Below are 25,416 nucleotides of genomic sequence, written 5' to 3'. Positions count from 1 at the left end.
TGTGCCATCAGCTCTATCACAATTCCCCTGAAATTTCCAAATTATCTGGAACAGGCTTTAGCTTCTCAGTAATAAAAATTAGAACAGATTCCTGATAGAAGCTTTTGCTCACACAGGGCCAATTATAAATAGTACAGCTCTGCCTTGGAAGAGGGAAAAGGGGAAGGAAAAAAAAATCTGAGCCTGAGAGATGTGCACGGAACTTATCGTTCAGGCCCTGCTCTGCTCTGATCCAAATCCGTGTGGCTGAAAATTTATATTAGATTTTATCACAGAGGCCTAAGTCTAGAAAAATCAATGAAGGTTATCTTTTATGTTGCAGCAACTTGTGGAAATATTGATTTTCATTTTATACCGAATTTGGAGCATCAGTTTGTAATCACTTCCTCGCTGACTACACTGTTTTGGTCACTGTATCTCTTACACAAGGAACAGTAGCAGGGCTCAGAGGAAAAAAAGTAAAAATACCAGGACATATTGAAACCACTGGAGTGAAGGCAGAAGGTGGATAAACCATAACACACAACAGAGATGGAGTCCAAGAAGGTTACAGGCTCTGACAGGGATGATAGTCGGTAAACTGATATTACAGACAGTATCTAAAAGCTATTTAGTTGTTTTGTAATAGTCACTCATTTTAATATCAGTTATGAATCTTGAAATGGAAGGGTAAAAAAAAGGCTGGGAAAAGATAAAAAAAATCTTTGTTTTTTTGTCTTTATTTTGTATTTTCATTTTAATAGAAATACAAAGTTAAGATCAGATCCTTGTATCTACACAAATACACCTTTTTCACAACTAAAACTAGCCAACAGGGGTCAGCATATTTTCCCTTCAGAGGGCTGTTTTGGACCAGAAAAGGCCTCGACACGTCACATCTCACAGATACAAGACTGGTAGCTGGACGAGGAGTTTGTTTCCATAAAGCCAGTTCATAGTGCTTTGCCCTCGCTCCAGGCAAATTGCAATTTTCTGCCTGTCAATCTGCATTTTTTCTTGCCTCGGCCGCTCAGACCACCTGATCCAGTTATACAAATGTTTTCATTTGCATTTGCATACGTTCCTTGCTGCAGTGACGCCACAGTGTCTTAATCCCAAACGTGTTGAGTGCATTTGCTCCTGTGCATTTCTTTGTCTTTGTGACGGCTGTTACATGGGGCATGCTTACAAAGCAGATATTATAACTATAGATGCTTTATTCAAATCCTCACCGAGCGGCTGTCATTGGTTGTTGCTGCTCAGTTTCCAACAAAAAGGAACCAAAGAAAATAGAAGACATTGACAATTAAATTAAAGTACATGATAAAGATTTAGAAAGTTTCTATCACAACAATAACTAAAAAAGCAATCGTGTTTTCTGCCTTAAATCTAACAAATTTCATGTGGTTTCTAACAGTGGGAAGATGTCTCATTAATGTGATATTTTGTCTCTGTTGGCCACATTAAGAGCAGCTGGAATATCATGAATTCCCAGAGGCGCACAGGGATGGCAGAGAGGCCTCTCTCTGCTGAATAAGAGATGGCTCCAGTGTGGAGATCTGAGAAAGGGTTAATCTGATTCCCATTTCAGATAGTCGTCTTAGCAACAATCGGCCAGTCTGCTCTGCTCCTTTGACAGGGGTGTGAGATTTTCAGGTTAGCCAGATAGAAGACTTCATTGTGAGGCTAATTTGAAATGTGAAATCGTGGATGACTTAAATTACAGAGGTCCTCTCTCTTTCTCATCTGCTGCCAGCACGGGGATAAGAAGATGCCAGAAGGAGGAATAAGAATATCAGCAGACGCAATTTACTGTCTGTGTTGGATCAGTTTGGTGTTGTAGTATGCCAATGTGCAGAGCTACACATAAAGAGACCCTATTTAGAAATCTATCTTTATATAGTGTCTGAATTAGTTTTTCCTAATTTTGCCTGCAGAGCAGATTCCTATCAGCTCTCTGAGAGGTATTTGCTATTTGTAAATAATGCTCTTTGGAAAAAAAACATATAAAATCTGTCCTCCAGCCTCCAACAAGATAGAGTTCATGGAAAGAGACATGGGTGGGTGGAGGAGTAGGAGGAGGAGGGGGCATGCAGGCACACTGCCGGAGCACAGTGCTCATCTCTTGTGCATATCTGTGCCAATTCAGACCTTTAACATGCTCAAGTGACATTTGCATTTATCCTTGAAGGTTGTTGCCTTTTGCGGGGGAGAAATAAGTGAAAAGCACAGGAGAGGGCTGGTGTTTTTCTGTTGCAATAGGCAGATGGACAGTGTCCTGTCCCCGGCTGCCTCTGATGGAAAAAGAAATGAAGTGTCAAGATTGCAAACCCAACCCATTTTCATCTTAGCTAAACTATTTCTGTAACGTCCCAATAAAAAAGAGGTGGGGTAACATGGTTCAAAAGTGATGGCCTGCATTTACTGACACTGTGGCTCTGAGTAATATGCTACTGTTCAGAACTGCCTAAGATATGACTACCACCCCCTCTTACATACACAGATGCATATATTCAACATACTTACAACACTGCCGATGCACCATTTTACAAGGAGAAGAAGAACATAAAGAATTAAATAAAACATCTGAGGATAAACAAAGCAAGCAAATCTGGTGACACTGCACCGTGTGATTCTATTACTGTGGATGTTGCTCTCTATCTTGCTGTTTTATTTTTTCTTTCAGAAGAATAAAACTCCCCGTTTGACCTCTGACCAAGAAGAAAAACGACCTTACACATTCAGAATAATTTTCCGGCATATTATAAAAACTCTAACCTCAATCGCCCTTTGAAATGGATACTGATTCTTTAAATTCTTCCCCGCTTGTTTCAGGAAATCGTGAGATCCTGGCGATAGCAAGGCACAATGTGCCCAAAGTTCACTCACTTCCTTCTCTCTGAAAGTCACCATCCTATTTATTTTCCTTTTTTTTTTATGAATACCGGACACCTGGGGTATTCCTCTTAATCTGAACGATCAGATGCTGGATCGCTGGGTTCACTTCCGCTTTTTTGATACAATGCAGGCTCTTAGAGTGATTTGTCATTACTCCAGCCACCTCTGCAGCCTTTGTCTGTAGGCCATCATGCACACACACACATGTGCACACACAAATTTCCGATTTTCAAATCTTCTCAGCAATGTACAACAAATGGGATTGGGCTGGACTTGAGTTGCATGCTGTTTAGTTTCTGAAATTGTCTCTTTATGGCCATTCAGAGAGGCAGAGGAGCGTAACTCAGTGGTTATTAGTATTTCTTTAATCACCAAAATAAGCAAATGATTAGTATTTGTTATCTGTCCTCGACCAGAAGACGAAGAGCACAGTCCCGGTGGTGCTGAGCGCCGGCCCCAGGTGGCTGCTGGATGTGACTTGGCAGGGAGCGGAAGACAACAAAAACAACTGTGTGGTGTACAGCAAAGGTAAGCAACCGGCTCTGGCATTCTGTTATCTCTCCACAGCGCAGCAAGCCACGCCACAATCCTCCATCCACTCCTCTCCTGCCTGATTCTTTTTCTCTCTCTGTCTTTCTTTTACTTTTCTCTTCTCTCTCTCGCGCACTTCTCACTTCTCAAAGTCACAAACATTCACAAATAATTGCATTTACACAGCTGCAAGGACACACACACGAATGCACGCTCGCTCCTGCCATATCTGTTTTTCTCATCCAAAGGGTAATTTATATCACTTCAACTCTGATTAAGAACTGAGAAACAACACTTGACACACAAAGTTAATAGTCTCTAGATTTCACAAGGTAATTAATGCCCTTTTTTCTCTGTTATATTATGTGAGTCCCTTTCTCAAGGTAGATGGCGAGGAAGGCGTAGGAGGAAATGGGTTTTTGCTACTTTACTTCAACCGGCCTCACTAACACAGCTGCATTCATGTTACTCCCCACTAGAGGAGGATTTACATGAATGTACGTGGGGAAAACATCCCCCATCTTTCAGAAAATCAGTGTTACACGAAGCACAAAAACTTCGATGGCCCACATTCGTAAAGATAGACTCCTCATTTCTGAGCATTTTGTCCAGCAAAACCTCATTAAAACTGTCCAGTGCAGACGGGTGGAGAGCTCAGTTTGTTGCAGATGGAGCTGGAAGACGCTTGAACTAGACACAGCACTGACACCACGATCAGGAGCTTCACTTCCCATGAAAGCCCAAGGCGCCCACAGCTATAATTGGGTCTTGACGGGTGTAACCAGGGAGACAGAGCAAAATAAATACGTAAATAAAGTTGTGTTTTGGATTCCAAAGGGCGAAGAAAAAGGGCTCCATTTATCACTTTTCAAAAATGATTACCCCATGACAATACCCTCAAAGCTGAAATGGAGCTTCTTCTCCCTCAGAGTGAATAAGTGGCAAGAGTGGGATTTGCAACCCGGATTTTCGGTCTCCCAATTCTCATCTACTAATCACTAGACTGCACTGGGGAGTTATCCTCTTAACCGGCTACTTAACTTTGTGCTCTTTATCACCAAATCATTAAAGTTTTGATAAGCTGTTAAAGAAGATTATGCACTTCTTTAAAATCTTCTAATCTTTTTGCACAGAGACTGACTGTATGAAACAAAAAAAGGGCAATAACAGGATTTTTCACTTTTTTCTAAATCGAGCAAATTTCCTCTGCCACTCTGCATATATGTATCCAGGAGATAGCATCACATACAGCGCAGGCGAGCATCATCACCTCAGCTGGGTATTTCTGGCAGTTCCTTTGTTTGTCACTTCTGACTTGACCTTATTAAATTAAACACAATAACATCTCCAGACTTCTCCTTGTGAGAATTGCTCTGTGTTGTACTGTATGAGTTCATTACTCTAAATCCTCCACAAGAATCAGTGCACGCTTGCCAACTGATAATAAATGATAATGGGGGAAATGTTGAATGCAGTGAATTAATTTAAATCTCAGAGCAGAAGTTAGACATCTCTTGTTATCTCATATAAGCTGTGAAACAATCTCTGCTTCTAAAACATGTCAGCTTAGAATATATTTTGTACCGTTTAATTCTCTAATTATTTTCTGTTGTCTTAGCATGTAAAGGAAACATGTCACTGATAATGTCAAAGTTTCTCTCATGGTTCACCTTGTGAGCTTGTAACTCGTGAAAAAGTTTGAATCAAATATCAGAATGAATATACAAGATTTGATATTATTATGATCCAAGAAGATATAAAAAATTCAGGATGTGTAATTCCATACTTGACTCAAAGAGCTTTGTAGCAACTTTGCCAAAGTGAATTGGATAAATTGGTTGGGTGTCCGTTCCTCTCGGTTTTCTCTCGCAAAAAAAATTGTTCCACATTTTGCTCCTGGCTACTACTTTTTTTCACATGACTTGGAGTAAGTTCAGAAACTGGTGAAGCGTTTGATGCCGTCCAGCCGTCTGACTCTTGCATCCAGACTGTGACTTGATTTATGCCACTCATTCTTCTTCATCGGCTTCTTTTAAATATTCCAATCTACAAGTCTGTGCACCCTCTGGAGGTGACATTGAAATTGAGTGCCGGCGTGCAGAAACTGTCAAATCTTTGTCAAATTCAATATTGAATTTGGACTCTTTGCTGTAGTTTTGAAGCTGTGCTGGAATTGTGTTTATCATATAAAGAGTGGCGTGGATCAACTCAAGGGAAAAGACTTCTCAGAGTCCAACAGGAACTTACTTCCTACCTCGAAAAGCAGAGGCCCAGATTGTTTATATCTTCACCCTGGTGCTGTTTCCCCTCTGTTGCCTGCTTCATTGCTCTCTCAGATGCGTTATTTATGGAAAACAGTGAATATCTCAATGCACAGTATGCTTGCAGAGTATGTTTTGGCTCACGTTTCAGTGGTCTCGGCTTTCTTTAAGGCTGCCTGCAAAGATAGTAGCAGTTCACTTTGGATGCTTGCCAGTGTGAATCTATGGGGGAGTATCTCTAAGAAAGGACTGGTGATTGGCTTGAGTGGCTTTCCCTGAGTGATGGGCATTCTATCCCATGATTTCGGCATTACATTTCTGCTCATCCTCTTTCTCTGAAATTTGTTAAGAAGTTGGGAAGTTTGTCTAAAGGCAGGATTCAGCAAAATGATTTGATGTATTATGTATAATACATTCTCTACAGTGTGTAACAAGCAGCAGGGTGGCATTGTTTGGTCCTCCACAGGGCACTCATGGTCATCAGTTCCAAGATAAGCAAACCCAGTAATGTTCAATACATATATTTTTTTGTCTTATTTATCATATTTCAACAATTTCTCTGACCAGGAGAAAAAAAAAATATCCTCTCCGACTATTTTCTGTCCTTTCCTACAATGTGTATCATTCTTTCCACATGAACACAACAACATGAGCATTTAAGAAATAGGAGTTAAAGACCATGAGTAATGCTTGAGTCAATTAAATGTCTCAAATTGGGATTCACAAAGCCATTTCATGAATATAAATCATTCTTAGAATTCCCATTCTTACAGTGAGAAGCAGCAAGAGCCCTGAAGTGGAAGTGGAAAAAGTGCAATATCTGTTTTTCCCAGGCTGTCAGCATGGCCCTGTTTGTTTTACATTAAACTCCCAGGAAGAGCCTTAGCAGCCAGCCATTACTAAAACTCTCAACTCTACTACTCCGCTAACTCATTATCGAGAAATCCACCTGGAACTCCCACAATGCTCTCCTCCACACTCCGACAGTCTCTTTGAAGCGCTGAAGTTATAGAAACAGGCGGCGAGTCTGCAGAGTAATTATATGTTACAGTAACACCGGAGAGAGCGAAGAGAGTGACAGACAGGAAGACAGAGAGAAACCAGTGGAGAATTTACTCCACAGATAAACAACAGGGTGATAAACAATGCAGCTGAAAAGTAGGATAGATTTAATAGAGGAAACTAATTCAGACACATTTAGTTGTTGTTTTTTTTCTTCATCTTACACCTGCTTGGCGAATATGTTAGCAGTGGAGACACAAACCTGCCTGATTGGAAGAATTTTAGCAACTGTCGGAAGAGCCAATTTGACCAAACCTTAGCAGGATGATCTTATGCTATTAAACAGCTCTCTAAAGCATAGCTGTTACTCTGCATTTTTGTTATCACTAAAAGTGAATATCATATCTGAACATTTGAATTCAGCATGCTGTGGTTCCTTTAAATAAAGCTTCTTGCCTGCTGCAGAGTACAAAATTGAAATCACAAAAAAATTCAGATCAGAGCTAAATGTTAAAAAACTGACATTTTTAAGGACGAAAGCATAATGCATGACTCAATTTATTCTTAGCCCGAGCCTTCATTGTGCTTACTCCATTGTTACCTGATATCTGAGCTCATTGAAACTATACACATTCAGTGTGACTACATTATGGGGCATTGTTCAGAGGTCACCTAAACTTTTCAACTGTAAGCCTCTTAAGCCAGACCACATTCAGATACAGCATGTCCAATAACTCTCCAGAGCAACTGAGCCCATTGTTCGTACAGAAATTGACCAATGTAACTAGGCCGTTTTCCATAAGCTCATACAGTGAAGAATTAGCTAACTCTCTGTGTCTTTGTATTATTTCATATTCTGTAATTCCTCACAATCAGATCTTTTTTATGCCTTCATTTGCTCCACAGTTGTAGACCTTTGAAGCATGCAATGAACTAGTTGGACCTGCCTGGAGTATCTGTCAACTCTTTTTTTATTTTTTCTTCCAATAACCAGCCTTGCCATATCCTATGAAAAGATTTTTTAATTATTATTATTATTTATTTTCAATGAGCAGTGAAAGCATTAAACTATCCAGTTTCCTGGGTACGTACAGCATTAAATGGTGAGAGGAGGAGACTCATACAGTTCAAAATTTAATTGTTCATTTCAACCCTCCTCTTTTAGAATGACTGCGGCGAATAGGAGGTGCAAGGGTTATTATCTGTTATCTGGGAACATAGCGAAATAGTGTGACTGAATAATAACTAAACAACTGACACAATGTAAAAATTTCATTATCAGTGTATTAAAACAAAATTGTACCCTGAAGGAGTCCCCACCATAGCTCCGAGCCACAGCCGACTAATTATGTTTAATTAAAAGACAACAGAGATCAACAGAATCGTTTTCATTAGGAAATTATTAATGATTCCACTGCAACAATAATTGATTGCACTGAGCCACGCGATAACTTGCTACGGTCAGGCTGGAGTGAGCTGAGTGGAGAGGCGCTACTGGTTTAGGCATTTGGCAGTTGTTGAGTAGCTGAGCTTCCACAATAGCAATTTTAGGAGAAGTTATAAAGCTGTCTTCATAAAGAGGACAGAAAGAGGAGCTGAAGAGTGTGTAGTAGGTGAACGACAGCAAAATCCAAATCATCCAGTAATCTGATAGGACTTAACCATCCCACATATGCATTCAGGAGGCATTCATACACATACAAACTCAGTACACATGACCAAGATGGGAACACATACTCACACACATTATTTTCTCTTGTCTCTATCCACAGACACATTCAAAAGGATGTTTTCTTGGATTTTTTTTCATCTTCCCATCCCACTCGTAAGCATATAAACTACATACATACACAAACACTCGCACACAGGCACTTTTCTGCTGCTCCATTCAGAGCCGTGTGAAAGACGTCAGCTCCAGACGCTTCCTCCATCAGCCTTTTATGTGCATTGTTCTCCCGCCACGCTGTGCTAGACAGTATAGCACAGGCACCAGACACCACACTGCGCTACAGCACCCACAGCACCCACATCCACTGCAAACACACACACCAAACGGCATTACAGAAATGTTGCATATCGGCTGCTGACGCATAAATGTCCATCAGCATTCAGTATAGGCTAAGCCGTGAGACAAAAACCACAATACAAGGAGAAAATGCAAAAGACGTGATGGCTACTGATGAGGGACAAGGCTCCTCTTTTCATGTAACATTTTGTAGATGCGCTCTCTGCACATTTTGAAGTATGTGCTTGTGATTTGTGCCTGCCATAGAGTATAGCCAGTCGTCCTTGTATCAATGCCATGGAGGGTGTCGGGCTAATGAGCGTGGGCTGTCTTTAGAGCAGGAGGGTTTGGGTTGTGCCATTCACTCTGCATATTTAAATGCCTTGTAGAGCTTAAGTAGGCCCACTTTTCCATGTCAGGGCAGCGTTCAATCCTGCTGCGACCATTAATTATGATACCATTGTGCTCCAGTGTGGCTAATAAGAGCGATGTATTGCACCCTCATGGCATTATAATCATCTGAGTGAAGTACCTGGACTACCCTGAGCTCGCTTTAAGCACTATGTTTAAGAAAAAAAAGAAGAGGAAAAAAAATTGTGAGTGAAGAGGAAGCTTCTTCCCCTCTCTCAGTCTCCACTGCTGACCACATCAGGTCTTACTTCTACATAAGGGCATGTCGGAGATTTTAACTTCTGTATAATTGTATAATCAATGAAAAGAAATGCTTTGGTATTGATCATGCAGGGAGGCTGATTACGTGACTGGGAGGACAGATACTCACATGCAGTCAGCTGTGTTTTGTTTTTCAAGCATTTTTCATCCGTAAATTTCTCTTTAGCTGACCAATGTAATAGCAGTAATCTGCATAGATTTCATACATGCCTTTGCACACAGAGCTGGTTAAGTGGATTTTAAGGAGCTTCTTAGTATTTGGAACATGTCTTCCTTGTATTGCAAGTGTTTGATACTGCTAAGGAAAAAATATCACATTTTATTACAATAATCACTCCAAGTTAATGTGATTATCTGTACTTTATATTTCTCTTCTTAACTTTACTCCCTTAACGGCATAATCAATGACCGTTTTATATTCATTGAAACTATTCTGCGGATATGAAAATAAGCCTCTGCGACTTCTTTTTAATCTACTGCAGGATCTCGAATCAGTAATTAAAGAGTCCAGTCTGTGTGTGTGTCTTCTAAAAGCCCTTAGCCTGCTTTTAGGCCCAGGCATGATCCAGCCCACCGCCCCCATCTCTACTGTGGTAAGTAGGTGTGAAAAGCATTGTCAGTGTGCTTCAGGATAAAGCTCTGCAGTTGGATGCCATTGGTCAGAGTCAAACCCCCCCTTCGCGAAACACGCACACACAGATACTCGTACACATAAATACAAAATTGAGAAGCACGTTGAGAAATAGTGTGTGTATGTGTGTGTGGATAATCAGAGACAAAAGCTGAACGCTGGAGAGAGGGGCCTTTCTGCACATTCACACATTTCTTTTTTTGGGAGAAGAGGGGCTATTTCATCAGATTTGTGGAGGGTCACTGTGTGTGCGTGTTTTTGCGTGTGTGTGTGTGTGTGTGTGTGCGTGCGTGTGCGTGCGTGTGCGTGCGTGTGCGTGCGTGTGCGTGCGTGTGCGTGCGTGTGCGTGCGTGTGTGCATGTGTGAGCGTGTAAGAGAGAGAGATGGAGGGATAGAGATAGAGGAATCACTGAGGTGGAGGGTTGTTTAGATCATCGGTCAGTGTGATGGAAAACCGTGTGGTTAAAGTCTTTCTGAGGGTTGACAGGACTGCAGCAGGTGGAACGAAACAAGTGAAACGGTGATGTACTGAGAGAGGGGAAGTGATCATACTAAGAAATGAAGGCCACAGAGGGAAAAAGAACATGACGGTGAAAGGGAAACACGGATGCTTCCTTCTGAAAAAAATACATAACCTTGACTGTAACAGCGATTCAGCTTGTGTAGAAAAAATAATAAAAGTCCATTCAAGCTATAGGACCTGGTGTTGCAGGACCGATTTTTCCTTTGATAATGTATACCCCTGCAACTTTTAGGTAACGCAAAACACAATCAGATTTTGTCTGAAGAAATAGCTCATAATATGACAAAATTGGGTTGTTGGGTCACCACTATGTTCATAGCAGAAAGCTAGGCGATAACCTTTATACATACCTTTGCAGCTAATCCATTTTATTGATTGTACATCCACCTGCATGAAAGAGAGCACACAGCCCATAGTCTTTAGAGCAGCGTATCAGGGTGGTATCACAGTTTTATTTTCTCATTGAAGCACGCAGGAACACAACTACAAGCCACCTCTAGTACGAGTATCTTATCTTTAGGTTGTTTTATCATGCAATCTGGTCAAGAGATCTGAGCAATTCAAGCCCTCTAAAAGTCCAATGACATGGATAAGGACACCAGGATGCATGAGGTGGCTCCAACGGTGAGCAACAAAATGGGAATGCTCTACTTGACAAACTTGTGAGTAATCTGTTTGAATCTTGGGCAAAACTTGAGAGGAACTGTTATCGAGTTTGGTTTTTGTTTATCTGTGGGGCCAATTTCTTAGGTCAAAGAACCTATAAAGATAGTTTAAACTGAATCTGTCCTTACAAACAAAGAATGTGTTAATTGCCTAGCCCAAGCTTTAACTCTAAGCTTATGAGAAATCTCCCTCATCAGTTATTAACCAGCTGTAAAGGACATTCTGGGTGTGCATGAACTTCTAAGAGGACAACTGCATAGATGCCAAAGTTGTTGTTACCACATTAGATTTCCAGGGACTTGATTAGGGGATGCAGAGAGTCCCTCTTTCAGTGGACGCTGATCTATTGAGCATATATTCAAGCAGCCCTCCAAGTGGACTCCAAGTGTGCACTATAAAAGAGAAACTAATATGAGCGCCCATGATGCCAAAAGTTGCCAGACTGGCTAAAAAGGCAGAGATGGACACAAATACTGGTGTCCTGCCTGCAAGACTGATGCACTGCATCTTCAGAGCGCCACATGATCTGTCCACCTAACTACTTACCTAACTACCGCACTATGGTACTTTGCAGGAAGCAAAGGCAGTCAGCATTGGCAATGCACATAAAATGTGAGGTGCTGAATCATTCAGTATGGATATCATTCTTACATATACTGAGGGGCTAATAGAGCTCCTGTTATAAAACAGTGATATGTTTTTTTTTAGATACTTCTTGTTGTGGTAAAATACAAGTATAATCATGTAAAATCATAGTTTGTGTCATTTTTACATAATGTAATGCTGCTGTACTGAAGTCTTGTTCTTCCAACCGTAAGATTTACTGCTTATGAGCTAAACCCTACCTCTTGTAGGTTGCTTTAGTGCCTGAGCTCTGCTGACCTCTGCCTGTCGGCGTTGGGTGACAGAGATGGCTGCCCCTGTTCTTTGCGAGTGTATGTGTGTGAGCAAAAGAGACGAGCAGACAGGCGTGCTGTAGGTACAGTAGTGTAGAGGACTAGACATCAGTGTCGTCCAGGTCAGACAGGGCCATCCATTCTCTAAGCCCCAGGGAAGAAAAGAAGAGAGAGTGGAGGAAAGATGTGTGTGTCTCTGTGTGTGTATATGAGGAAAAAGAGAGATGGGGGTGTGGGGGGCATTGATGCACTGTTTCTCTTAACTCTGTCAAAGCCACTCCATTGTGCTCCCTCGTGCAGTGAGTGGAAACCAATCTGTCATCGCTCCACTAGCCAGCATACTAGAAGAGGGCTAGACTGCTGGAAACACAAGTCTATTCAATGTGAAATGTAACTGGAATCTGAGCCCCTGGATTGCTGGATTGAAAAAAAAAAAAACTGATGTAAGATTTTCTGAACCCCGCTCTCCCACACACTGTGAAATGAGGGCTGTGAGTGCAGTATTTGGGTCTAAGAGAGATAGGTTTCAGTCTCCTATCTATCCTTTTTTTTTTTCACGGAGAGGTGATTGACATGTTTTGTTGATGGAACAAACCTTGCGCAGTTTGCATTGGCATGAAGGGCTCAGTCGAAACCTCCTTGTGCAATATCACACAGCAGTGTTGGCCTTTGTTTTAAGATTTGATTTCTCTTTTTTTGGCACAGAAAATATTTAGACAGTCATGGTGACAGAGGGGTGACAGAGCAGCACTAGACAAAGTGGTACTGGGAAGATTTGAGCTCAGTTTTTTTTTCCCCTATTGGAGACCTGTCTTCATCAGAAGTGTCACCTTCTGTATAGAAACCCAGCATCAACATGGCCACCTCTTCTGCTGCCCTGAGCTCGCTAAGCCTGCATGCTGCTGAATAGTGGCCACTAATGCTGTGTTCCAATGCCATTTGGAGTCACTGCTTTCCCTCTCCTCATAGGAATCCCCCTTGCACCATTTTCCCTGTAATCTCCCCACTCCTCTCTGTTATGGGGTGGCTCGCCCGCTGCTCCCACCTATATTTCCCATCCCCTCCGCTTCATACAACCAGCACCTCCACCATTTTAATCCTTTTGACCCAAACCCTGTGTGTTTCCCTGTATCAACAGCTCCTGGAGATTACATCCTGTCTGCCTCCTTAGTGCTGTTTGCTTCAGCCACTGGAGCTGGAGCTGGCTAGCACATGCTAGGGCTTCAGTCAGACTTCCGGGTGTGACAGCCATTGTGGCCAGTTAGCTCAGTATACATAGTTCAGGCAACAGGAGGAGTTAGAGAACAAGGATGAGGGATGTCCCACACGTAAAGACTTTCTGGCTTCAAAGTTAAGTTTATTTCTGACACCAGAAAGTTTGAGTACGGTAAATTAATGAAAATTTTGTTCGATTATTACTTTTTGCTACTTACTGTATGTCCTTGAGAAAAGCAGCTGAAATCAAGCTTTCTCACAAGTGTTCTTTGTTGGAATCTTAAGAAAAATAAACTTAAGTTGAAGTAGAGGTGTGTGGATGTAGCAACTCTCTCAGTTCAAGACAGTTCAAGTTATATAGCTCTCAATCACACTTAACATGGTCAAGAGCTTTTAAATATTACAGAGAAACTGAATGGTTTACTTTGGGATGTAGGATGTACACATATCACTTGTACGTTGATGCTTAACATAAGAGCATCGGTATGAAATCAAAGGCCTGAACCTAATGCCTTAACCTAACCAGCCAATCCAATTAAGATAGGATTAACTTGGAGCATACTACTGAATTTGATGCACAGCAGAAAACATTTAGAAATGGGTATACTCCATACACTCACATAAACCCTGGACTACAACACTGGTATCCAGATTCTGGTGCCAAAGGTATAGTCCAGAGGAGAGGCCAGTAATTATCTTCAAAGAGCATGCAACCTCAAGTGGTCGAGAGACGAAATGCATGTGAAGGGTAAAATGGCGTCCATTACCATATGGTCACATTGCTTCCACATTTTAAAAGGAAGCATATTCTTTACTCCATACCATGAGTGTACCCAAGTAGTTTTGATTTCTAACCCGAACCAAGTGATGCTATTTTCTAAAGCCAACCAGAAATGGATATTTCATCGTAAGATGTTTTGTTTACATGTAACCAAGGCTACCATTAAAATTCTGTTTGTGAAGGTGACCGTCACTTTGTAAAAATAATGTAATTTAGATCAAACCATGATTGTTTTCTAACCCTGACCAAGAAATGTTGTTGCCTAAATCCAAGCAGGAAGTGTTTTGATAAAGTGTTGAAGTGTCATCTGAGTCGTATTTCCCTTCTGCCACTTGTAGGTGCCATACTTTACAGGACACTGTTATGGGCCATATTAAAGCGTATGGACAAAGTGATCATTTCAGTTGGAGGACTTGTTGGTTTGAACCCACAGTAGGAGGAAATCAAGACTAAATAAGGGTTCAAGAGGTTAAAGGAGTTGACTCGGCCTGTCAGGATCCTGATCTTCTGTATAGCTTGTTAGAAAAGCGAAGCAGGCGTCAGCAGAGAAATAGCCGGTTCTGTCGTTTCAGTCTGCTGAGGAGAAGCTTTCACCCACTCAGGGCCCCTCCTCTTTCATGTAGTGTTTCTGGTAATGGGTTCGGGCTTTATTGATGTGAACTTATGTGATCATTGCATAAAGAGCTACCATTTCTGCCTCTCTTCTTCCCGCTCAGTTTTCCTGTGGGCCACATTAAATCAAGCCTCCGACCCAGACTCTAGTTAAATTAAACCCTATCAGCATGTTGCCCCCTCATATCGGAGAACAAGCTTTTATATAGACGGCCTGTAAATGGTGATTAGTGAGTGTTTTGATAAAAACTCAACCACATGTGTGGTACTCTGGCGGAGCCAATCACCTCTTTCTCCTCTCCCTCCTTCCTTCTTGTGTCTTTGTGCATAAACATACATTAAGACATACATGAACACACACACACGCACACACACACACACACACACACACACACATACACACAAATCCTCCCAGCCTCTGTCTGGCCTGTTCTCATGGCTCAGCAGAGTGCAAGGCTGATTTAAGGGCCCTTACAAATGGGAAGGTTGCAAGTGAAGACAAAAACCAGAGACAAATCACACCACAGCAGCCTCAAGGTTTCTACTAAAGCTATTCAACTGGAGGAGAGAGGCAGAACAGTGAAAAATATATACACACTCCATCCTGTCAGAACGCTTTTGGCTTATCTTGAGTGACTGTCAAGGCTGGGAATATCAGGGAATGGACAGAAATATATAAAATTAATAAGCTGCTGGATGTTGTCGGGAGTTATGATGCTTCATAAATCCTGGTTTGATCATGGCGGACAAGGCTTAAACCAACAGCTTCCTAATGCGCACAGCAGTGTTTTGGACTGGATTTTATTCTGTTTGGGAGATAGAAGCCCTTAGCTGGCAAAAGTAAGATTTATCTTCCCCCCCCCCCCTTTTCTTTCATGAGTGACAAATATTAAAAAGAAGGCCTGGGGGAAGATGGCAGCCATTACCACCTTTAATAGAAGGGCACAGGCGTAGCAAGGTGAAACTGGGGCCAAAGGCAGAGAAATGCTTTTCAAAGAAAAGCGAGAGGAGCAGGAGAAGAGGCAGAAATAGCTACTAACTTATCAGTTGTACTTCCTTTGTCGGGTCAGGGGTCTTGGAGCTTTTGTTTGTTTGTTTGTTTCTTATACTGAAGGGATGGATGCTATCTCTCTCGCCATCCAAGCAGGTCTGCTCTGTTGAGTGCCGCAGGTAATATTTCATGTCAAGAATTAAGCAAGCCTACCCACCGACTCCTTTCTACAGTTACATGGCCGCCACATCCATCATCGTCCCCTCCCTCTCTTCACTGTTGGCACGTTTGGTGAAAGGAAACCGAAAACATCCACTTAAGTACTGCCCTCAAATACGGATTTGAAGTACATATATTTTATTTCTATTGTATTATAGCCATTTATTGCTCCTTCATGCGAGTAATCCACTAAATGTTGTTACTTTACATTGTTACACGATATTATTTAAAAAATGTAGACTAAAACATGATGCATCGTTAAAAGACAAAATAAAAGATAAAAGATTTACTTTACTATTTAGTCTATTTGCTGGTTATTAAAAAAAAAACATAAGAAGCATCTGTTGTGATATTATTCATATATTACAAAAGAATGACAAATATTTTTAGCTCTTTATACTAGATTGAAATCAAATGTTATGTCACTGAACAGATGCTAATTCCTTGTCTGCGTTTCTACCTCAGGAGCCAAAGGTTAGTTTAGATTTAAGCTAGACTTAAAGAGGAGGCCCATGGAGTTGCAAAAGCTGTTCTATTTTTTATATATTACACGGTTATTATTTTTTATTTGCCAAATTTTCTGATAGGAAAATGTGAATCTCAATTGATAAAGAAAGAACTTTTATTCATGGTATATCCCCCAGAATTGATTTCTTCTGAAATTAAAGTCCCCAGAACTTTTAGTGGGAAAGATCCTTTAGTGCTTTGGGTATTTCTGGTGAGCATTTTTATTTTCTGAGTTTAACAAAAAAATGGCCATCATACATTCTTTGGACGATGATAACCTATACTGAAAAATGTAAATTTCTCGTCCCACAATAAATCGAATGACTGCGGACCAATGAGCGCTGTGTTTCTGTTTGTCTGAACCTCTATTAGGCAACCATCAGACTATCAAATCTGATTGACGTAATGAAAACAATCACTAGCTGCAGCTATGTAAACGACTTTTAAAAAAGTTATTTTTTAAATATCCAAATATCGTATAAAATACTTATTTGACAAGTAATCTAATCATAGTTTATACGACATACTGGGCTGTGTGTTGTGTAGTACACTGCATCCTTAGGTGTACTATGTACTCAATCAATAATAATACTTTTACTACTAATTTATACATTTAGCACCTTTTCCTTTAAGTAACTTCTTTACTTTTGCTTATTTATAACATTTACAGTTCTGTCTCTTGTAAAATAAAATCTTTACATTGTTGTACTGGTACTGTTGAAGTCAAGTAAAGAATCTAAATGCTACTGGCTGGCTTTGTCTGATCACCGTCCTCTCACGGGGCCTTCGGGTGTGTAAATATGACAGTGGAGGAAGACACTAATTAGACCACCATGTCTAATCTCAGGGGCTTTACCTGTCAATGAAATGTTGTCAGTGGAGATAAAGTCTCTTTAAATGAAAGGCTTGGCAGTTCTGAAATGTAGAACACGTGTCACAGTGTTTCCAGTCAGTCACATCCAGATGAGACAAGTTGTCAACAAAAGTAAAGATACAACAAAAACATCTCTGCTGGACCAAATCATCATAATGGCATTCTAAATTAAGACTTGTGATACCCCTCCACCCCCACCCTCTCCCCTGCTTCCTTGTTCTGTTTGGGAGAGGTCATGCTTTTTGAACACAAGCTGTAGTAAGTAAATTTATTCCACTTATTTCTTGTAACTGCATGAAAAAGTAATGAGGTGTTGGAGATAAATATATGAAGACAATAAGCCATGCAATCCTTCTCCTGTTGCTGCTTTTTGAGTCAATTAGCACATTTCAGAGACTCTGAAGAATATCGCTGCACAATTTTACTGTAGCTTCTCAATGTGCTGCATCTGACTTTTATCCAATTACATTATTTGAGGTCTGTGGGCACACCGGGCACAACGCACATAATGGAGGATGCCATCTTTGGTGCGATATTCTCCAACACTTCTCCACTGCATATGCCTATGGCACTTACTATGAATTATTCAAAGGCTTCATCCACACAGAGCAGAGTAAGGCACGAGCTCCACAGTAAACAGATTTTCTGCTCACCATCCTCACAAAACGGCAGTGTAGGACATTGTAAGTGCCAAATAATTACACAGTCGCCCCCTCTACCTTCCTGTTTTGAGTTCACCTTGCCCCAGAAATACGTTTGTATTGAATAATATTTAGTCATTGTTGGAACTTGAGAGTTCATTGAACTTTGGAGTTCATTGCCTGACCTCCAAGCGTATACATGAAACTGATGTGTGATAACCGAAAATATCCTCATCTTCACGTGGAGGTTTACAAAAAAAGAATCCTTTATTCATATTTTTGTCTCTTTTTCATCTCATCAAATGCATTTGGTTGAAGAAATGGCTGAAACACGGTTAAAGGATATTTTACAACGTGCTCTTTTACTGTTGATTTATTAAACTATAATAGATAACAGCCCTAGAAGTTGGACTCTGGCTATGGATAATCACTTTAGTTCCTCGCCGACTGTTGTGCTGTGAAATAGAAAATATGAATATTACATGGATTTTAAATCCCTGAAAAACTTTTTTTTCCAGAACAAGAAAATTGATATATCCATTGCATTACTTCAGCGACCAACTTTGGCTAATGAAGATTTCACATTATAGAGCTTATATCACAGCACCATGAAATATGCTAAGCATTTAAGGAAAATTAACTTTTGAAACGTCTCAAAGGGAGGGGGGGGGTGGATCTACAAGATTTTCCCCTCGTCTTTTCTCTGCTGCGTGGATTCGCCCCGACCTTGAACTGCCCGTATCGTCCAGTGCAGATCTGTGGCAGTGACACATGTCATGTGTTGGAGAGGGAGGAGGAAGCAGAGAAGACAAGAGGGAGGGATCTTGGTCTGTCGCCCAGTCAGAGTCAGAGTCCGCCCTCGTGTCAAGGGATGGGCATGTTTGGCCCAAAACACAGACTGCACCTCATCCACTAATCTCAGCACGAAAACACCTTTGGGTGGGTGGCGGGGGACATGGGCGTGCGCGCATGTTACAATCCTGAAGAACAGTGAGAGGGTTCAAAGCTGCCGTTTAAATTCCTGGGCTGAGGGGAGGCATGTCTGTACGAGGGAGAATGAGAGACAGAGTGGAAGGGAGGGGAAGAGAAACGGATCTCTAGATTCTCCTCTTGTACAAGCGACCTAGCTGAAGCCGAGCCAAGCTTCCCCTTCTCCTTCCTGCTCTCCTTTACAGGAAACCCTCCACATTTTCTGCCGCACTGGTTCTCTCACACTCAGCAGGAAGACGCAAACTACAAAAGAATAGAAGCCTCTCATAAAGGGACATATTAAACCCCCCTTCTCTGTGCTCGAATCTCTGATTTACTCTTATGTAGTTGAAAGCACATTGTCACATGTGAATGAGGGTAACATACATATCAACCTGATGTTTCTTTGCATTAGTGCAACGCTCGACTGAACACTCCCTTTTCACCCAGACAGACTGTACGAAGGTGGTAGAATAATTTGCTATCGACTCACAAAGGCTCTGAAATTGAGATCAGTCGCGTCCCGTCCCCCACCCCAAACAAGATAAACATCAGTATTTTACAAAGATCGCTATTGTCACAGAGCTGACAGCTATTATCATGTCCTGAATTCTTGGGAAAGTATTTACCTGTAATCTTCAAAAGGCAACCTTTTTGCTCTCGTTGGGAGCTAATTGATAGATTAAGACCTTGTTTAAATGCAATGCATCGAGCAGACTCTCTGACTTTCACTTTGTCTGGAAATAAATAAATCATAAAGTTTTGTTTTTCTCCCGAGTCAAAAGAAACCTTTCCTTTGTCTTTGTGTTTAGCGTCTTTTGCACCAACATGAGGCTAAAACCCGAATGGCTGCAGTGTTTAGGAAAGCTCCAGCTCTGAAGCTAGGTTTGAGCTTTGTCATCATGCTTGAAGAATTTCTTTTTAATGTACTGTAATGTGAAATTCAGTGGGGACAAGTTTAATTGAGTTTTACACAAACCAGTTGGGAGTAGCGCTGGAAGGTAGGTGATGTTGAGGTTTTTAATCTCTGGCTCCGGAGAGGCTTGTTGACGGAGTGGTTCTTTCTCTTTGTGGAGAAAAAAAGAGGAAGCCTGAGAAATGATACATCCATGGATAAAACCAATTGGCAACCCTCAAAGGAACGAGGGTGATAAGGCAAATCCAGCACTTGTAGAGAAATAAAAGAATCCAACTGTTCATTAAAATGGGAAACAAAACAGGCGATTGAGAGGGAAGGCAGACTGCTCGGTGGAGGAGTGAGTGAAACAGACAAACAGAGCCAGATATATCAGAGGAAAGGATTGGAAAATAATCAAGGATTTGTGAGGAGAATTAATAAGAAAGATAGGCAGAAATAAGCATTTCATTTCTTGATTCTCTGTAAAAATTAGGAAGGATGGACTCCAATTATCAAACAGAGTAAATGGCATAAGCTACATAGACACCTAATTATAAAGGATAACCTAGATATGAAGGTTGCTGTCTTTTTATTTTTCACACTTTGACTGTGAGGCAGTGGGGTCTTTTGCGCTCAATAAACCAGATAATCAGTGGATAGAGAATATTCAGACACTGTTCAATAAAGAAGTATTCTCTTATTCTATGCCAGGAGCCTGCATTCTGTAACTAGTGTATAATCCATTGGGAAAAGACGGGATTTTAACCTCAAATAAAAGCCTTTTTTGAAACTCTGTAAGTATTTGACCACAGATGCTTTTAGGGGTCCAAGATAAAGCCAAGAAGCAATCAAATGAAATGAGAAATAAATGTTGTTAGCATCGGTATTCTCATAAAAGATTTGACAGTGTTACAACACAGCTTTTTACAGAAACTTGGTTTCCATTTCATGGATGGACCTTTCACAAGAATTTGCTTTCATGTCCAGTTTAAATAAGCCAAAAACTTAACAGTGGTTTGTTCCCCCACATTAAAATCAGAGTCAAGCCTTCACTGACGCAAAAACCAACATTCTACATTTTGAAATGTCTTTGCCTGCTTTACACTCATTCAGAGTTAGGTCTCATAACAGATAAGGTGCTGGGTATCTCTTAGTAAAGCCAGGCGGACACTTATTTGATGTTGCTGTTGGACATTTCTGACAGTAATTCACCTCCCGGAGGTTAGTTGTCTCTATCACCTGACCCGGGTCTTTGTAATGAGGTTTGGAGTCTGAGACTTAAGGTGACACAAACAAAGAGCTAATGAAAACCTGAAGAAGAGAGGCAGGAGGAAAGGCGAGGTGGGAGGGGAACAGGGGTGAAGGAAACCGACAATGAAATAATCAGCACTTGTTTGATCGGCCGCTGCAACATTCCATTGGTGTTTTGTGTGAAAGAGAGCCATTCATCAACATATCAATAAAAATATGGAGCAGATTATTATTGTGTTTGCTTACCATGGACCCCCCCCCCATCGTAAATAATGGGTCTGCCGCCGCTGCTTGTATTAATTATAATTAGAATGCTGATAATGTGTGTGCTCTTTTATTACGGGAGCTGAATCAATTTTACAGTGTTATTCAGCCCGGCAAGGTCACTCGAAGTTGCCAGGGTGAGAGATGGCTCCTTGTAAAGCCACTCTGCAACCAGAGCCAGGGGAGTCAGGGTAGATAGTGACCCAACTCAGATAGAAGAGAAGGTTTGGCACAAATATGGGCCGTAATTGAGCCATAAGTGTCAAAAAACGGCTAATGTTACAGCCAAAATGTGTGCTATCTGTGAAACTGGTCCAACATCTTTTTCTGTATGTCTTCATGTGCTACAGCAAAAAAAATATATACATTTTTCTCTTAATGCCGTAAGTTACTTTTTGAGAGGAGGAGGGGGCGGGGAAAAACACAGGTACATGTTTAATTGGGAATGCAAAGATAGTGGTAACTGTAGCTTTAAAGCTGAGTTCTTACTTTCATTAACCCTGAGCAATTCCGGCACATCTTTTCAAAGTGATCCCCATGTAAATCCCATGACAGATTCCAAAGAAGCATTGGCAAAATGTTTTTTTTACCAGTACAGTTCTTGTTGGGTTTGGTTTGCATTTGTTGACAGTTCACAGGAGAGAATGTGTTTTGGCCAAATGTTGAATCTCGACTTAGTCTAAATTCATAAGGCACCCCACTGGCCTGTTCCTCTGTTTCCCCCTTCCTCACGAGTTAGACTGTCAGATGGCCCAACAACAATGGATCTCACCAGCCTATCAGTCGGCTCCTACCTTTATAGCTTGCTGCGTGGCTTTAAAGACTGGATTTAGCATGGCTTGGCAAGGTTCAAACCAACAGTCCATGTCAGAGATATTTTTATGAAAATCTACATATCTTTTTGCCCCATTTTCACATTTAAAATGCATTGTGTTCAAGTTGCTACACATTAAATTGGTCTCCTCCCAACGTGAGTCCAAGACCACAGTGATTTCTCTCTTATGTGTCTTCTGAGTACGTCACCTGTTAGAACCACTAAGCCTATAATCTTTACAATAAACATGATTCTAATTAGTGCTATGCATACACTGGGATTTGACCAATTAGAGATGCTATTTACACCCATGTTTCTAAATAGCTACATTTCTAGGTTGCTGTTAAAAGCAAAGCCCATATTTGTGTTCAATACTAAAATTTGCATTTTATGAATACTGTGCTATCAGTGAACAAACATTTTACATATTTCATTTGCATCTGTGTCTTATTGCCTGTTAATAACTGGGTGTGTATTTCCTTTCTAGGTTAAGTTGTTGTATTTTTCTTTTTTTCTTCCTTTTATATTTTTTGCTCGTAAATTTGAAAATGAACCAGCGTTCCCCTGTGAATGCATGCATCTGTCATGAAATTATACATTCCATCAGCCCTCATTGAACTGGGCATTGACTCGGTGCCGCAGACTCAGGCTCTGGCAGTGAATCTTGATTATGGATTCTGTGATATTGTAAATGACTTGAGATTCCTCTGAATGTTTTGGATTAATCGGTTTGTGCAGATGTGGTCCCCTTTTTGGTAAGCGCCATCTTGAACAGTTGCTCATTTCCATTCCACCGTCACATTCTGCATACAAAGCAGATTTGCAGATAGGTAATCCTTGTAAGGTTTTTAAAAGACAGGTTATTAGAGGGTTGAGGGCTGAGTGTGTCTGTGTGTGTGTGTGCAGAGGAAATTATGTACATTTTTTAAGTTGGTGACAATGAGCTGTGTCTCAAGGTGGGAGACATAGTAGCTGTCTCTTTTCACTTCTCACCTAACAACATCCCACCCCCTTAAAAAATTAGCACACACACCAGGTTCAGACATTCACAATCCCCACCTGCTCACCCTTCTCCCTCACAACCACCCAGAATTCTTTGAAATGCCTCAGGCTAAAAAGCTGGTTACTCTCCCCTGGCTTGCAGCTCCAGATTATTTCTAAATGCAAGGGCTGGTCCACCCCCATCCTCCCCCAAACCCTCCCTCCCACCACCATGCAACACTGTCTTAAAAGTGGCTCTACCTGTCACCTGTCAAACGCACCCCCAGCTTTAAGTGGCCAGTTATTTTCCATTGGTTTTGGATGTCTTTCATATCATGGCTCATTAAAGCGCAGCACAGTAGGCAGAATATTTACATAGGCTACTGGGGAGGTTTTAATTTGCGTCGGTACAGAGCATGACCGGAACTGAAGAATGCAGCACCAAAATGACTTCACTTCTTCACATGTCACCCCCTCTCCCTGTCCAACGCCACCCTCCCCTCCCTCATCTATTTCCCATATGAAAACATGTAGCTGGGCGTAATTGCTTGAACCGGGGCACAAAGTCTGAGACAGAGCCGTCACTGAGGGAACTGAGGTTTCTCCCAAGCGACAGAGCAGGAGGCCAATCAAAGCCAGCAATGAGAAGTCTGTGGTTGTGATCATTCTATTGAATATACCACTAGTCTCTTCAGAAAGTCCCAACTCTTTCAAACAGCGTGCAGCTTCCTCATGTTTATTCACTTTGTCTGGCTACTATTTTCATGACTCAGTCCAGAATCAGACTATCCTGCCATCTGCAGATCCACTTTCATATCACTAATGGCTATGTTTATGTTTATTAGTTAATTAGAGGATAATTTTCACTTTCAAATTGCAGTTTTAATCGGTGTAAATGAACTTCTGGTGATTTAGAAAGTTAATTTGGATTTCCTATTTTTTTTGTACGCCTGTTTAACTGTTCAGAATAATAAGATCAACATTGATTTTCCAGAGTTAACTTTCCCAATAAGGTTACACTACAAATGCGCTGTTTATAAGTAACCAAGAAGGGGGTGCTGTCTGCTAAATCATTTCCACGACAAAATAGTCAAGCTGCAGACTTATGCACTACTATCTCATACTGCAAATAGCAGAGGAATAACGTAATTTCCCTCAGACTTTTCGAAAGATTCTCCCAAAACAGTAGACCTTTTCCAGCAGTAGAGACTCCCATATCAGTAAGATACCATTATCAACCTCTGGTTCATGAATTTATTTTAAAAAAAGACAAGGAGGCATAGAGGCTAATATTGTCATAAGATGCTCTGTCTCTCCCAAAATACACGGCGCACTGGGAGATTCAGCAGTTGCAGAGTCGGCTCTTCAAACATTTGCTCTCCTCCCACATCTCTCTAAGGACTCGGCGCTACAAACTGGCTCCTGCAGATGCACTCCAAATAGCAGGCTGTTCATCATGCATTGTCATAGAACAGGCTCATTCCCCTGCCACCCCTCCCTCAACAATCCCCGCTGCCCATGTAACACCCCCCTCCCCATCTACACTACTGATGCTCCTGCTGGCCCTACATCCCGCCGCAGCGCTCCGATATCAATCAACAGCAATGAGGCTGGCTCCAGCCTCCTCGTCGTCCCAAGCAACGCCGCCTCGCCCGCGCTCAGGCGCCACACCCAAGCAGAGATGGGTGCGTTGCCATGCCATGCGGGATGGACGGATGGGTGGGAGAATGGACAGACAGACAAGCGAGCAGACAGACACACAGCCATGTGATTTCAGTGTAATTTTGGAAAGCATATTGTCTAATTTTGCCATCTGTCTGGGAGGGAGGGATGGCAGCGTGGAGCTCATTTGCCGTCTGCTTGCTTTATTGCGGCTATACAGAACAAGTTTTTGGAGCGGGATGCGGGCCCGGGTGTGCAGCCCACTGGAGCTGAGAGGCGTGTCAGTGCAGGCACCAGGTTCCCACCACTCCATCATGGGCTACCGTGTGTCTGACATGGAGAGAAAAAATGCTAAATACTTAGGTGTGAAAGCTTTAATCACTACTATAAATGTACAAGAAAAGAAGTGAAGGATGCACTCTGAGAGCAAAGTTTTTTGGGGACAAGTTGGAAAAATTGTTTCACACTCTATGTCAGTTTGGAGCTCTCTCTCCTACCACCAGGCCATTATGAATTGGGTCCAGTTTGCTGCGAATGGTCATATAGACACACAGGCACGCACACAAATACATTGCTGTCACACATTGTGGATCACGTCTGGTTCAGCTGCTCCTTGGCTCTGACATTAATACAGAGCAGATTGGTGGAGATCTGCAGCCCTTGTTGTTTGATC

At 41.5% G+C, this 25,416-nt stretch overlaps 1 protein-coding gene across 1 annotated transcript in view; it reads left to right on the top strand.

Annotated features, from left to right (window-relative positions):
- The window catches only part of zfpm2a (zinc finger protein, FOG family member 2a), a 113,706-nt gene that overhangs the window by 67,136 nt on the left and 21,154 nt on the right, over positions 1-25,416 (top strand). The window contains exon 5 of the mRNA XM_075464859.1: positions 3,294-3,405. Coding sequence (XP_075320974.1) covers positions 3,294-3,405 — 112 coding nt within the window. The remainder of the gene's footprint in view (positions 1-3,293; positions 3,406-25,416) is intronic.

The sequence above is a fragment of the Odontesthes bonariensis genome, chromosome 5 (genome assembly GCF_027942865.1).
Source record: "Odontesthes bonariensis isolate fOdoBon6 chromosome 5, fOdoBon6.hap1, whole genome shotgun sequence".
In the NCBI taxonomy this organism is placed as follows: Eukaryota; Metazoa; Chordata; class Actinopteri; order Atheriniformes; family Atherinopsidae; genus Odontesthes; species Odontesthes bonariensis.
This window is presented reverse-complemented; position numbering and strand designations above follow the sequence as displayed.